Raw genomic sequence first — 14038 nt, 5'->3', positions numbered from 1 at the left:
CAACTTTTCCACTTTTCCATCTCTATGACCGACACGTGTCTATCCCAACGGCTATATTACGCAATTTGACAGAGAACCGCCACCACGTAGGTTTTAAAATGCAACGCGTACACAACCGATACGAAGGATAAATATCTCATAACCATTGGATGCCTAACACGTGTTGCATTCTCATAGGAAATATGATGGATAAAGAACACAGCTGTTGCCACGTTTACCTAGTGGTAATGGAAGAGGAAGCCCGTTCCTTCCAGGTCCTTCCAGTAAAACGCGTACATTTTTTCTCTTAAAATTGGGGTCTATATAAGGAAAGGTTCGAGAAGTTAAGGGTGTTACCGCGGTGTTTACGGGCTAAGTGGATTTAGGGTTCATCAGGTATGGAAAACTGTAATTGGATTTCACTGTTTTGTAGAAAGATACTGGAATTAATTCTTGTTTGGAATTTGCTACTATTTATTAGGGTTTTAAATAGGTAGTTTGTTGATGGGTTTATGTTGACACTGGTTGTTAACGAAATGCAGAGTACAACAGAGCATAACAGAGCAAGGGAGAGCTTTTGTTTGGTTTCAGCAAGTAAAAGAACCAATCTTGTTGAAGAAATTTTGGTAGATTTTTCAGTTTCGAATCCGTTCTAAATCAAAATCTTCAAGAGAAATGGCGTTGGGGAAATTCGGCGGTTCTAGTGCGAAGAAGAGTAGCTTTAATCCTTCGAATGTGGATACAATAGAGGAAGAATTAGGATTTGTTTATTATACACGAGCAATGGGGAGGAAAAGAATTATTGTTTCAAACTGTGTGGATACTCTTCCTCATAGTTCTCAATTCAGAACTCCATCAAAAAGGCGTCAGATTATGACAAGGAACAGGGAAAGTGACAGTGACGAGTCTCTTCTTCAAGCCTTGCCTCAGGACATTCTGGTAAGTGGTAACAACTCATTTCACAAGCCAAAATAATTTTTCCTCTTGTTTATTTACAGAATGTTCCTAACAATCTCCTTTTGTGCTTGTCCAGGTCCGTGTATTATGCTTCGTAGATCATGACGATCTGAAGCAGCTTATTCAAGTATCTAAGTTAATCAAAGATGCGGTAAGTTCAGAGAACCCACAAGAATCGATTTTAGCTTCTAAAAATCTGTTCTTTCTGTGCTTTGTGGCTAATTTTTGCTTGTGGCTTTCTCAGACTTTGATAGCAAAGCAATATCACTTCGCGTACAGTACACCACGGGCGAAGAAGATTACTGGTTTAAGGACTTTGAGCAGTGATTTCGAACTCGAAAGCCCTGAAGCACCGAATGCTCCTAGGCAGAAAAGGTGTCCCAAGTCTCGAATCAGTGGGAAAAAGCTCTCTGACATCAGTGTAGCTTTGTTCAATTCGCCTGAGGATGAGCTTTGGTCGAAATGCATTAGTCATTGAATGGCTTTGGTGTTTAGAGATTGTAAATACATTTTGTTGTTGTAGTTTTAGATCTCCAATGGTGGTGATCGGATCCCATATATAGTCTGTGTAAGTAGGAAACACTCTTTACAATTTGTTTCTTCAATTCAGTCATTGAAGATAAAGGAGGGTTTGTTTATCTCTGTATATTGCATATACTCTGCAACTGAGATTCTCTTGGAAGGGCGTTTCCTTTCCGTCTTGTTTTTGTAAGTGATTCATACAGACTGTACAGGCTTTCATGCTTTGTCAACGATATATCAAATAGATACCTTTCCACTTCATTTTTCCTCTCAAAACTGTTCTTCAATTTGTGCAGTTTCATAAGATTGTATGTCACAATGTTATCAAGAAAGCTGCAGAATCTGAGGCATGATTCTTGATTTCTGTTTGATAACCTTTCCATTGGATTATTTCTGAGAAATATATTTTTTTTTTCTTTCTGTTTTTGGGTATTTGGCATCAGCATCAGAATCAGCATCTACTTTGTTCCTATTACCATATGAGTCTTCATAGCTCACCCATTGACTAGGATAATTGACACTTACCATGTTAGTCTATCCATTGATTAGGATACTTGACTCATTCCCCAAAAATCTTTGGAGAAGTCACAGTCTTTAAGACACTTCTCTAAAGACTTGAATCACTTCTTATTGATTCATGTTCGGTTTTCCCCCTCACGAGTGCAGGGGAGGAACTCACTTGACAGTGGCAGTTCCCAAAGGTAATGATCGACTCTATTTCAGTTTGGCTCTCCTCCCTCTCCTCCAGCCATTGCGGGAGCTGGAAGGTCCAGCCCAGCAAAAACAGGGGGTGTATGGTCATTCAATCTAGCCATTCATATTTTTAGATTATTAATGTAATATATATTACCAATGAAAACAGAGGCAACTTAAACAAGACCAGAAGAGTGAGGACTATAGATCCATGGAGAGTAGCAGCAGCAGTAGCAGCAGCAGCAGCAGCAGCAGTAGTAGCTACTAAACATCCATGGAGAACTCAAGATAAGGTTCCAAACTGCCAATCCAATACAGGCACAAGGGCCTGATCCCATTCACACCCAAAGCACCTGATGAACAAGGATTGCTCCATAAGTCAAGGAAGAAATAGCCCTTTTCTTTCTCGAGCAAACAGGTACAGCTGCTTCATCGCCAAATATTGTGAAATCACCATACCAAGCTCCCCCCCTAATTCATCAAGCAGGTAGCAGTCTTGTTAGAAATATGATAATGCAAAGCAGGGGTCAATATAGCCATGCAACATAGAGGAAGAGAATTGAGTAGGAAATTAACCTTCATAAATATTCTGTACAACTTCTGGTGCAGCAAGAGAAGAGCAACAGCGACCATCATTGCTCACATAACCAGTGCTGACTTTCCCTTCGTTCTTCCATCCTTCTGTCTGCACTGGCATTTACCAAGGGTTGATTGATTGTTAATCGAAATTGTCATATATTTCTCCATCATCTGACACCTCGTCAAATACCCTCAAATCAAGCTGAGAACGAAGTATACCATCGATACCGCCAAATCCTCTGCAGAACTGAGACCCTTCCTGGGATTTGTTTGTGACAAACTGAAGTGTGCAACCAAAACGCAAATATTCATTAGCAAACCACTCAAGCAGTAACTTCTTATCTTGAATCTCTAGGTCAGCACCAGTGGTTGAATCATGGAAGTTAGACTGGTTAACCTCTTCATCCTTGTTAAAGTGCTTTACATGAGCCTCACCTGTAACAATGTTCTTCAACTTATACCTATTAAGATCCAAACTTTCCCACACAATAAGTGTCTCACAAGCACCCATTTCTGATCTCCTCAAAATACTTTCCAATCAAACGCTTTTCCTGTATAAACTTCACATTGGACAGAATCCCCGAAGATAGCTCAATGGCCTGATTAAAACCATTCTCTCCCCCATATGAAACATTAACTACATTTAGTATCTTTGCCTGAAGGTGTGGATCAAACATATCTGACTGACTCAACTCTGTTTTCAAGTCAGCTGCACCAGTTAGTATTAGTCCTGTAACATTTGGCTTTCTTCCTTACATAATTATGGCGTTTCTCCATTCGAAGACGAGCAAATCGTAGAGCTGACTGACCTCCTCTTCCATGCTTCTTTGGGAGATCAACAGTGAATTTGTGAAGCACTTCGCGTGTATTACCACTTAAAGTACCAAAAATAGTCCCATTCCCATCCTTGACTATAAAACCAAATTTATCATCAGACTCTGACAATTCATTTAGAGCTTCAGTATGGAACTTATTATCACACAGATATCAAGAAACATTTATTGGTATAGAAAGGCTCAAGATCAAAGGTTACCTTCTTTTCTTTACCATCTTCAGTTACAATGGTGCCAGTATAAAGCACTAATCCATTACGAGGAACCTTATTGTGAAGCTTCAACCTCTGATGATGTTTGAAACAGTTCCAAATTCATCACCCAACATCTTGTGACTAGGGCTGTAAATGGATAACTGAAAATCCGAATTTGATCCGCATCCATCTCCGTATTCGATTAGAGATATCCGGAAAAAATCCGTATACTCCTATAAAAATCCGAATCCGAATACTTAATTATAAAAAATTAAGTAAATAACAATCTTGAGGGTTTTTGAAGATTCAACAGGTTCTAGAATATGAGGAGAAGAGAATCATGATCTAAAACTATGGATTGAGAGTGAATTGTATCCACTAGGGGAATCCATTTAGAGGTATCGGTATCGACCAGGAAATATCGAATCCGATTACATCCGATCCGTATCGTTTAGGTCCTCATCCGAATCCATTTAGAGGTATTAGTATTTGACCAGAAATATCGAATCGATTACATCCGATCCGTACCGTATTCGGATGTGATCGGATCAGATATTTCCTACGGATACTTCTAAACAGGTTCGGATGCGAATTTTCGGTTATCCATTTACCGGCCTCAGTACTTGGCAAAATAGAAAGAATTGATTAGCAAAAATAATTTGCGGTGAGCGTGGATCGAACACGCGACCTTCAGATCTTCAGTCTGACGCTCTCCCAACTGAGCTATCCCCGCTATATATGTAATACTAACTTTTTTTATAATAGAATTTACAGGAAATATGCTTCTGTTTAGAGCTTCGCTCCTGCTGATCTTTTTCTCTCTCCCTCTCCAAAAAAATCTGCACGTATTTTTATCTATTTTTTTATATTGATTTGTAATCGGGCTATTGTTCGGTTCACTCTAATCCAGTTTCGGGTTTACATGTATACATAAGAAAATTAATGAGAAAACCCTTTCTTTTATTTTAGATTTTTGGTTTCTTAACAGGTTACTGTCAATTCAGTCTCACTTTTTTATTGGGTTCAATCCAATTTTCGGTTTGGATCGTTTCATTCAGTCAGTCCAAGTTGGTTTCAGTTTCTTCCAATTTCATTTGCTAGATTGGAGTATTCAGCCTATCTCCATGATGACTTTAACATATTTGTTCGAATTTCTTCTAATATGCAACTGAAACAAGTTCTTGCTAAAAGTTTAAAAAAGGGCTTTGAATGTAAGATTGTTCTTATTTTATGTGAGGGATTCAAATTAGCTCCTTCCGCTCATATTTCTCCCCATAGAGCCTAAAGTGCAAAAAAGTGGTAGAAATAGCTAATTGCTTGAGATATGGGAATATTATTACAAATCATTTTCTCTATTATAACCTCATACTCATTGATTTATAACAATTCTCCTTATAACCATAAATGTTCTCACTAATATTGAAATCAATGGATAATCAATTCACTTATTCATAAACCTTATACTCAAGGATTTTTTATCGGTTTCATTCGGTTCGATTTTCGATTTAGATATAGAACGGTTAGGTTCGGTCCAACTTTCAACCTGTTTTGTCGTACCCTAGTCCAAAACCAATTTGATAAGGATTGGTTTGGTTCAATTCGATCTAGATTTTTCGATCAATCTTACTGATTCGGGCTAGGTTTTGACACCCTTACCTCCCTCGTTAGCAACTAACAAAATTCACTAATGGTTAGGTTTGTGTTAAATAGTTTAAAAAGTAGAGGTAGTTTAAGTAATTTTTAAAACATATAGAGAAAAAGTGTAATTTAACCATTCGTTAGGGGAGATCTTTTGGTGCAACGCTGCTTGCACATGGGCATCAAGAGGATAGGTTGACGTGATCATTTCACTTCCCCATGGAATTTTTATCCTCTCCCGTAACAGCACGGTGCTGTAACGCATTGTGTGGCACTGAAGAGGCCATGTGGCACAACAGACCCCACATGATGCACATGGCCTCTGCAGTTGCCGCAAATGCATTACAGTACCATGCTATAACAGGAGAGGATAACGATTCCTTCCCCATGTGAGAGGAGTACAGGATGCACGGTGAATTTCACAAAAAATAAAAAATAAAAAATAAAGGACGCAAGGTGAATTTCCCATTAAATATTGGGAAAATTAAATGATTAGCTACTTTTGGGTTTTCATTTACAAAACTGTCAACCCTATGTTTGAGTTAACAAAAATAGACAAAAACAAGTTAAGGTTTACAAAACTGGACAAAATAGTGTCTCTCCCTCCCACACTTACTTTTTTAGACATTTTTACCCCTGTCATTGCCTTTTCGCCCAGGCATCCTCTGTTCCCTGCAACCCTACCCTTGTCCCAGCCACCGCCATTCTCTGCTATCCCAAGTAACAGAGGGAAAAAAAAAGAGATTTTTTCAAAGGGGTACTATCGAGGAAGGAAGGAGAATCACTGTTTTGTCTAGTTTTGTAACACTAAATTTGTTTTTGTTTATTTTTGTTAACTCAAATATAAGGTGGACAGTTTTATAAATGAAAACCCAAAAGTAGCTAATCATGTAATTTTTCCTTAAATATTTTTGAAGTTTTACTCGCCCCTTGGTAATTTTGAATCCTGCCAAGTGCCAACGGTCGAATATAACGAGAGCTTTGACCGTCCGATGTGAATAATGGGAAGTGCTTACTTCAAATGAAAACGTGCAGTGGACCTAAGTCTAACCAAAGGTAAGATGGGCCCACTGCACGACTGGGACCCAACCCATTCGTCATCCGAAAATTTTCCCTTACCCACACGTCAGACGATTGATCTCCATCTATATGGAATCTTTGAACAACCACCTGAATACCTGATGAACAGTCCTGATTAAAAAGAAATAAGAACCCACGCATCACAAGCCACCACAACCAGCGTTCTTGTTCACTGTGTGTGTTCGAGGGATTTAATTTCAGTAGAAGCAAGACTGCAAAATCTCAGAGATGATGGACAAGTCGATAACATATTTTGTTCTTTCATCAAGGAATCGATTCAAAGATTTTTGTTGAAAAGGGTTTGGTCTTTTGGGATTCAGTTAAAAAGCAAAAGAGGCGAAATGGTTTTGAGGAAACCAAAAGCCAATCTTTCTCTCGTTAATGGGGGAAGATTCCACAACAGAAAGTGCGTCACTAATGGAGTAGGGTCTCGCAGGAAAATATCTGAATCCATTGATCACTGGGCTTTTCTGGTAAACCGATTTATTCCCTCGTGTGGTGTGGTTTTTTTCATTTTTGAGTTTCTGCTATGGTTTTCCGGATTCTTATATGTTGTATTTTCTGGAATTGCTTGGAATTTTATGGTTTCTAGCTCTTGAGAAATTTCTGCATATTAATTTGAAATTTTTTGTTGAATTTCTGGGTTGTATCTTGATAATGTAGGTTACTGGATCCTGTTGTATGTATTTTTTTTTTCTTGTTCTCGAGGTTTTCTTGAGTCTGGGTATCGTTCTTTTTCTTCCTTTCTTTGGCTCCTTTTCTTTCTCTAGTTGATATGTCATGTCTGGCTCATATTTAGTTTCTCCATCTCCACCTGTATGAGTTTGCATTGGCTTTGTTCTAAGATTTCTATACTTTGCCATTTTATTTGGTCAGAGCCACATTCTCTGCTATTTTCAATGGTCATGCCTGTTATCAGCATTTCCAGAATGTTTGGGTCATCTTTCACGTCTGGATGTAGTGATCTTAACTTTTTTTTTTTTGGATAGGTCGGGAGGGGGATGTAGGATGTGATCTTAACTTTCTCTTGCTTAATTCTTCTTCAGGAAGAAATTGAAGCACCAATGTGGGTAGACCTAACGTTAGAGACGAAGTCAATGGACCAGGATATGTGAGTTTCAATGGAACTACTTCTGGGTTATCTCTTTGGTTTAATTCTGCAACAGCTATAATCTGATCTTGTTTCTCATGTTACTGGCAGGCATGATGCATGGTTTCAAGTGGCCCACCCGTATGCACTTTTTAACCATTATTTTTCAAAGATCTCTTGATATTAGCTCACGAATTTTTGCTAATGATTAGTGTCCGACCAATGTATTGATTTTCAGGTTCCATCAGTGCTCATCCAACGAATTAATGTCTGCATCTTCTCTTTCCGGTGAAGGGAACAGAAACTCTAACTCAGAGTTGCTTGGGTCTTATTCTCCCACTCTACCATCTTCTGTCTCAAAATCAAGAGGTAAAGATAATAGGAGCAGGAAATGGGACGAGGGTAACCATGTTTCTCTGAACAAGCCACAGCATATTGGGAGTTTGGGCCAAAGAATGTCATGGATGGTTAGGGGATCGGTACAAGAAATGAAACCCGAACACAAATTTGGAAATAAAAAAGACACTGACACTAAGAAAGAAAGTTTGATTTGCCTTAGAAGTTCAACAGCCTCAATGAGATCCTATTCCTCCAAGACAATGTCTACTTTCGGAGATACAAAAAGTAGTTCACTAGTGAAATCAAGTGTTATAGGTGAGAGCAATTCAACTAGCACCACAGGAAATTCGAAAAGCTTTTCAAATTTCAAAGGGAGCACTCTAACTGTAAACAATCAGCAACAACTACAGGATACTTCTGAAATATTACATCGAACTTCTGGTTTGACAACTGGGTTCTTTTTGGCTAAGAGGATTAGGCTTACAAGGACTAGAGTTTTGAGACAGCCATCAAGGGTGGAGATCAAACATTCAAATGGAAATAAATCATCTTCAAGCAAGCCCAGTGGTTTTCCAACCTTGAACCCTGGAAAACAGTCAAATGGTCGTAAGTCGTCTTCAAGTAAGTCATCAAGTGTAGGTTCCTCTATGAACCCTAGATTTGATCTCAAGGACACAACTCTCTCAGCTGTTGTGAACATTTATACAACACCAGAAAGCAGGAAAGTTATCAGCTTTGGTCAAGCTGCCAAGCACCCAAAGCAGAAGGCTTCAGATGTCTCTAAAACATCTGGAATTCAAGATCCAGATTTTGCATCTAGTTCTCAATTGGGAGGGAAAGCCCTAATTGGAAAATTCACCAACCAAAGTTCAAGGGTAAGAAGTTGTAAAATTCATTGAAAAAAACTCTATCATAATAGATAAATCTGACCTGTGACTAATGTTGCAGGTTCTATGTCAAATTGAGCCTACATATGCATTGCAGCTTGGTAAGGTACAGGAATCCTCCAATGTTTACATGAAAGATGAAGAGATGGTGGGCACCACAAGGTCTAATAGGGTGGCTGGCAGCAGGAATGTGAATGTTAGAGGAAGCATGGTCTTGGGTCAGATCTCCAGTGGCAAAGAAAATGCCGCTGGAGGCATTCCAGGTCAGAAACCAATGAAGCAAACTGTAAAAGTAAAGAATGTCGTGGGATTGTCTGATATCAAGGTAAGAAGTTTCAAAACTCATTGAAGATATAAAAATATGACATGTCAAACTGAGCCTACAAATGCATTGCAGCTCGGTAAGGTACAAGAATCCTCGAATGTTTACACGAAAGCTGAAGAAATGGTAGGCACCAGAAGGTCCAACAGGGTGGCTGGTAGCAGGAATGTGAATGCTAGAGGAAGCATGGTCTTGAGTCAGATCTCCAGTGGCAAAGAAAATGCTGCTGGAGGCATTCCAGGTCAGAAACCAGCACAGCAAACAGTAAAAGTAAAGAATGTCATGGGGTTGTCTGATATCAAGGTAAGAAGTTTTGAAATTCATCGAAGAAAGCATCTATGTTATCACTTTTATTATGTTTTATCTTATTTCCGTTTAGTTTGGGAACTGGTTAATCTACTGAAGCACACCAAGTTGACATAGTGCTTGGTTTTAGAAAGAATAGTGATTACTACGCTCAATAACAATTATGGTTCGTGTCTCATACTCTCATAGATTCTTTTTAAGTTGAGAAGCGAGTAATGAGTTACAAACTTTTTGTAATGCATCTCAGTAAAGAAAAAGAAAATCTGACGACAATTTTGAGCAGAAAAAACCTAGATAAAGAAGATGTTGTAAACACTATGAAGAGTTGCAAGAATAATGAAGATGAGAAGCAATATGAGCAAATCTTTGAAAACTGGGGCCTGCCAGAAAGCAGAGTTTGGACTAATACCGTTAAAATTATATTGGGTTCCTAATTATTAAGATAGCATTGTACATTTAACAGTGTTAACTAGATGCAAACAGGTAGTAGTAGTAGTACTTTTAAAAAGCTATGAAGAAAATCTGTATTATAAAATTGACTTTGATGTTACACCTATTTTCTAGGCTTTTATTATGTATAGAATGTTGAAGTATATCGAGCATGTAGGACTTTGGTGTTGTAGAATGTTGTCACCGTTGATGGTAGTTTATGTGGATGATATTATTATATCTGGTAATGATGCTTCTAGTATTGCTCAAGTTAAATCCTATCTTCATCAACATTTTCAGATGAAAGACTTGGGTGTTCTCAAGTATTTCCTTAGTATTGAGGTTTTGCTAAGCAAGAAAGGTATTAGCTTATCACAGAGGAAATATGTCCTAGACCTCCTATCAGAAACTAGAAATATGTCTTTGACCTCCTATCAGAAACCGGAATGCTTGTTTCCAAACCAGCAGATTCGCCCATGAATCCCCATAAAAAACTTGGGTCCAGTGAGAATGAGAACTTTACAGATGTACATCGGTATAGAAGATTAGTTGGAAAACTCATTTACCTTATTGTTACTCGATCAGATATATCTTTTGCCTTTGGAGTTATTAGTTAGTTTATGCAAATACCAAAGAAGATTCACTTAGATGTTGCTTGCCATGTTTTACGATACCTAAAAGGTGCTCTTGGCAAGGGTCTCATTTATCAACCTAATCGAAATGTTAAGCTAGTTGAGTTTTCTGATGCTGATTGGGCTGGTGTTGATGGTGATAGGCGCTCTACGATTGGTTATTGCACCTTTGTGGGAGGTAATATAGTCACCTTGGAAAGCAAGAAACAAACTATTGTTGCTGAATCTCTAGTGCTGAGGCTGAGTATTGGGCCATGACACATACTACTGCTGAGTTGATGTGGGTAAAGTCATTGCTTCAGGAGTTGGGATTTCCTATTACTCAGTCTATGCAGATGTTTTGTGACAGCCAAGCCGTCATTTATATTGCCAGCAATCCAATGTTTCATGAGAAGACAAAGCACATTGAAGTTGATTTTGTCACTTTGTTCGGGATGCTGTTATGAAGAAGTTGATTTCTACTGGGGAGTGTTGAAGTATATTGAGCATGTAGGGCTGAGAATATCCTAATCAAGATTCCTCCTTTATAACTAGGATTAGTCTAGTTTCTATTTTCCTATTGTATCTATGTTTGTGGATTCTAATATGATTAGGAGTCCTTTGTAATCTAAAATATAAATAAAGGCAGTGAGGGGGGACTGGTTAGTTCGACTATTGTCTCTAAACAGTCCCTGTTCCTCTTCTTCATCTCCTCTTCTCCATCCTCTCAGCTCTGTTCATTACATCAGTCATGGCTGGTCCATTTTTTCTTTTAGACCTAAAAGCTCTAAATCAGGCCCTATTTATATTTAATCTAAGGAGAGCTCAAATCCACATCATAAGCAAAATAAACTGCCGGGATCTTCCTGGGCCTTTGTGATAGGATGAACTAATCATACTAATTATGAGGTCTTGGGCCCAGACCATCTTAGTCACCAAATAAAATGGAAAATATTTTTATTTTTCTTTTGCTAACAACCCATTATCTAATTCCCATCTTCTCTTGGATGAGATGTTAAAAAATATTTCCCGCATAGCAGAATAGCAGCATCTGTTTTTTATTTATTTATTATCTAATGGTTCTGTCAAGTTCTCTGTCATTTTTCACTAGTTTCCGCATAGTAGAATAGCAGCATCTGTCAAATTTGGCCCATGACATGCTTGTCGTTGGATTATCTTATGGTTCTGTCAAATTCTCTGTTTTTTTTTCACTAATCTGATTATAATGGACCTGTTCTCAACAGCAAAAAACCAAAAGAGGAAATCAAAGTAACAAACCAGTGGATGCTGCTCAGAGGATTTACTTTCGATAAGAGTCTGCAGTTCAGCAAAATTTGTATATACACTGTAAATCAGTTACATTCTTTTCCAATTTTTCTCCTGAGAGGAGGCATAAAAATGCATGGATTTGCTCTCAGAATCCTAGTGATTAGCTTCTTTGTCTTGAGTGGCTTCTGATCCTGAACCCTTACTGCTCAGATTGTCTGTCTTGAGTGGCTTCTGATCCTGAGCCCTTACTGTTCAGATGTTCTCTTCTTTTTACTGATAACTCTTACATTACTAATATTCATATAGAGCTTGAAATACTCTGATAGTGTTCACTCTGTTTATCTCCTGAGTAAGCTATTATCGTCTTCATCTCTGAATATCTGGAGTCTGAACACCATCTTGGATGATGGTTTCTTTTTTAGTCTTTCATTACATGTTGAATGATAGTTATTTGTTGATTCAACCAGGAATTTTTTTGCCATTTTATATACATAAAATGAAGGAGGTGGTTGGGAAAACATTGAAAGTTATATTATCTGAATAGCTTTTCCTTTCCTTTCTAGCTTTAACAAAAAGGTTTAGCAGAAGTTTTTCAGTTTGTAAGTAGTACCCATCTCCGAAGGAAGTGCATCAAATAAATGTTCAAGACTCATATTTACCTAAATGGTCAATAGTATTACATGGTTTGCAATTTTCTGAATGTTTATTAACTTCAAGGAAAAAATTACCATTGTTGCATAAATCAATATTTTCTGAATATTTGATCACAACATTCCTGGTGTTTTAAGGTAGGAATTAACAACCTCATCTTTTTCTCTCTTTTTTTTTAAATTATTTCCCCTTTTACTAAAAATCCTAATTCGTTGCTGGATTGAATTTGTATTTGCGGTCTTTAGAAGGGGCTGGACATCAGTGATTGGACTCGCCCAGTCCAAGGTCAAGCTCAGCTGGGTTTGCTGGTTCGACCATGGTCCAGCGTGAACCCAGCCTTAACCAGAAATAAGGGAAGTGAATTTTTTTAAACTTAAAAAAGAAACTTTAGTAATCATTATCCAACTTGATTGTATAAACTATTTAAAATTCTTATCATGAAAATTTGTTCACTTCCCTTTAATTTCATTGGCAACCAGAGAACCATAGGTTTATCTCACGTATAATATGATATTATTAAGCATGATTAAACATAAAAGTTATAGAGAAAGTTCTCTATGGGGGAGTGCCCACACCCAGATATGCCTGCCCCCCTATGAAAGGCGAAAATCCCACCCCCAAGATGCTTTCGTGTACGCTCTCATTGGCCCCGTGTGTGTGCAGGAACCACAGTCCCCCACAAAGAAAGCTCCCTCTTAAGTAATATAGCATACAGTATACTTTAAGAGTCCCATGCCTACTCTCTCTACTCCCTTGTATTTGATCCACCATTCCCCTCTTCCATATCCTACTGGACCTACCCTGCTTTCTTAGAGAACCTTCTCCCATATATTCAAACAAGATTAAAACCCTTAGTTAAATCTTATGCGAAAAAGTTCTACGTAGGGGGGGGTGAAATGACCACCCCGCTTCCCATGAAAGACGAAAATCCCACCCCTGAGATACCAGCGCACACATGTGGTGGGAAAATTCTTATAGGGAGAAAGTTCTCTATACGGGAGTGTGGCTTACACCAGTACTCTCTTAAGTCTATCTCTCCTCCCCATATGAAAAGACACTTTTGCCCTCTTATTTTGAGGAGAGAGATAGACACGTGGGAGTGCTAGCGTAGGCCACACTCCCGGACAGAGAACTACTTCCCATTCTTATATTAGGAAGAATTCTTTGGGACTAGGCAAACGATGCATGCTGAAAACATTGGCTCATTAGTTAAAATACGGATGTGTGCGAATACACACATTTTCAAACACCTCCCACCACCCCCCAAAAAAAAAACCAAAATTTAAATTTTCCAAAAATAAATGAGAAACTCGCCATACACATATACTAGCAAGTGGCCAAAATAAAATTTCCAGCAAGAGCTCTATATGGCAACGTTATAAAGTCAAAAAGCCTTCTCTTACCGAAAATACAAAAAGAGGTATAAAAGGCTTTAGAAAAAATTATTTCTGAACCACAAGAGAAATGGAAACCTCCTAAACTTCTCGTAACAGAATCTCATCCCAAGGGACTAATATGCACATATTTCTGAGTTCAAGAGGTTGGGAGAACTGCCCTTTAATAAACTCGAACCATTGGACATTGGAGTTTAAAGAGATTTGGTTGAATAGCGTTTACAGAGATTTGGTGTGAACAAATTAAGGAGAAGTAAAGGTTGGA

The 14038-nt window shown here is 38.2% G+C and overlaps 2 protein-coding genes, 1 non-coding gene and 1 pseudogene across 6 annotated transcripts; 2 read left to right on the top strand and 2 right to left on the bottom strand.

Annotated features, from left to right (window-relative positions):
• Positions 1-330: 330 nt before the first annotated feature.
• Positions 331-1514, top strand: LOC122639807 (F-box protein SKIP27-like). The gene is made up of 4 exons (XM_043832795.1): positions 331-375; positions 532-918; positions 1013-1087; positions 1181-1514. The coding sequence occupies exons 2-4, from the start codon at positions 655-657 to the stop codon at positions 1412-1414; spliced, it is 573 nt and encodes a 190-aa protein (XP_043688730.1). The 5' UTR covers positions 331-375; positions 532-654; the 3' UTR covers positions 1415-1514.
• Positions 1515-2729: 1215 nt separating this feature from the next.
• LOC122638626 lies at positions 2730-3856 on the bottom strand (annotated as a pseudogene).
• Positions 3857-4417: 561 nt separating this feature from the next.
• Positions 4418-4490, bottom strand: TRNAF-GAA. Its single transcript has one exon. It is a non-coding gene; the product is annotated as a tRNA-Phe (tRNA).
• A 2203-nt stretch (positions 4491-6693) lies between these two features.
• On the top strand, positions 6694-12060 carry LOC122639805. 4 transcript variants are annotated; one of them, XM_043832785.1, is made up of 8 exons: positions 6695-6948; positions 7522-7586; positions 7677-7706; positions 7804-8244; positions 8287-8779; positions 8853-9118; positions 9152-9416; positions 11704-12060. In XM_043832785.1, the coding sequence occupies exons 1-8, from the start codon at positions 6817-6819 to the stop codon at positions 11770-11772; spliced, it is 1761 nt and encodes a 586-aa protein (XP_043688720.1). In that variant the 5' UTR covers positions 6695-6816; the 3' UTR covers positions 11773-12060. The 4 variants fall into 4 exon arrangements, with proteins under 4 accessions (XP_043688719.1, XP_043688721.1, XP_043688720.1 ...); XM_043832784.1 differs by having other exon boundaries at positions 6694-6948; positions 7804-8779; positions 8853-9116; positions 9189-9416; XM_043832783.1 differs by having other exon boundaries at positions 7804-8779.
• Positions 12061-14038: the final 1978 nt, after the last annotated feature.

This window comes from Telopea speciosissima, chromosome 9 (genome assembly GCF_018873765.1).
Source record: "Telopea speciosissima isolate NSW1024214 ecotype Mountain lineage chromosome 9, Tspe_v1, whole genome shotgun sequence".
NCBI classification, from domain to species: domain Eukaryota; kingdom Viridiplantae; phylum Streptophyta; class Magnoliopsida; order Proteales; family Proteaceae; genus Telopea; species Telopea speciosissima.
This window is presented reverse-complemented; position numbering and strand designations above follow the sequence as displayed.

What these genes read in the sequence shown, in the direction of transcription:
- LOC122639807 (XM_043832795.1), top strand. Translation starts at nt 655, where the DNA reads ATGGCGTTGGGGAAATTCGGCGGTTCTAGTGCGAAGAAGAGTAGCTTT. An exon ending in CCTTGCCTCAGGACATTCTG is followed by an intron (nt 919 to 1,012) that starts GTAAGTGGTAAC and finishes GTGCTTGTCCAG; the next exon opens with GTCCGTGTATTATGCTTCGT. An exon ending in CTAAGTTAATCAAAGATGCG is followed by an intron (nt 1,088 to 1,180) that starts GTAAGTTCAGAG and finishes TGGCTTTCTCAG; the next exon opens with ACTTTGATAGCAAAGCAATA.
- LOC122639805 (XM_043832783.1), top strand. Translation starts at nt 6,817, where the DNA reads ATGGTTTTGAGGAAACCAAAAGCCAATCTTTCTCTCGTTAATGGGGGA. An exon ending in GGATTGTCTGATATCAAGGT is followed by an intron (nt 9,119 to 9,151) that starts AAGAAGTTTCAA and finishes AAGATATAAAAA; the next exon opens with TATGACATGTCAAACTGAGC. An exon ending in TGGGGTTGTCTGATATCAAG is followed by an intron (nt 9,417 to 11,703) that starts GTAAGAAGTTTT and finishes TGTTCTCAACAG; the next exon opens with CAAAAAACCAAAAGAGGAAA.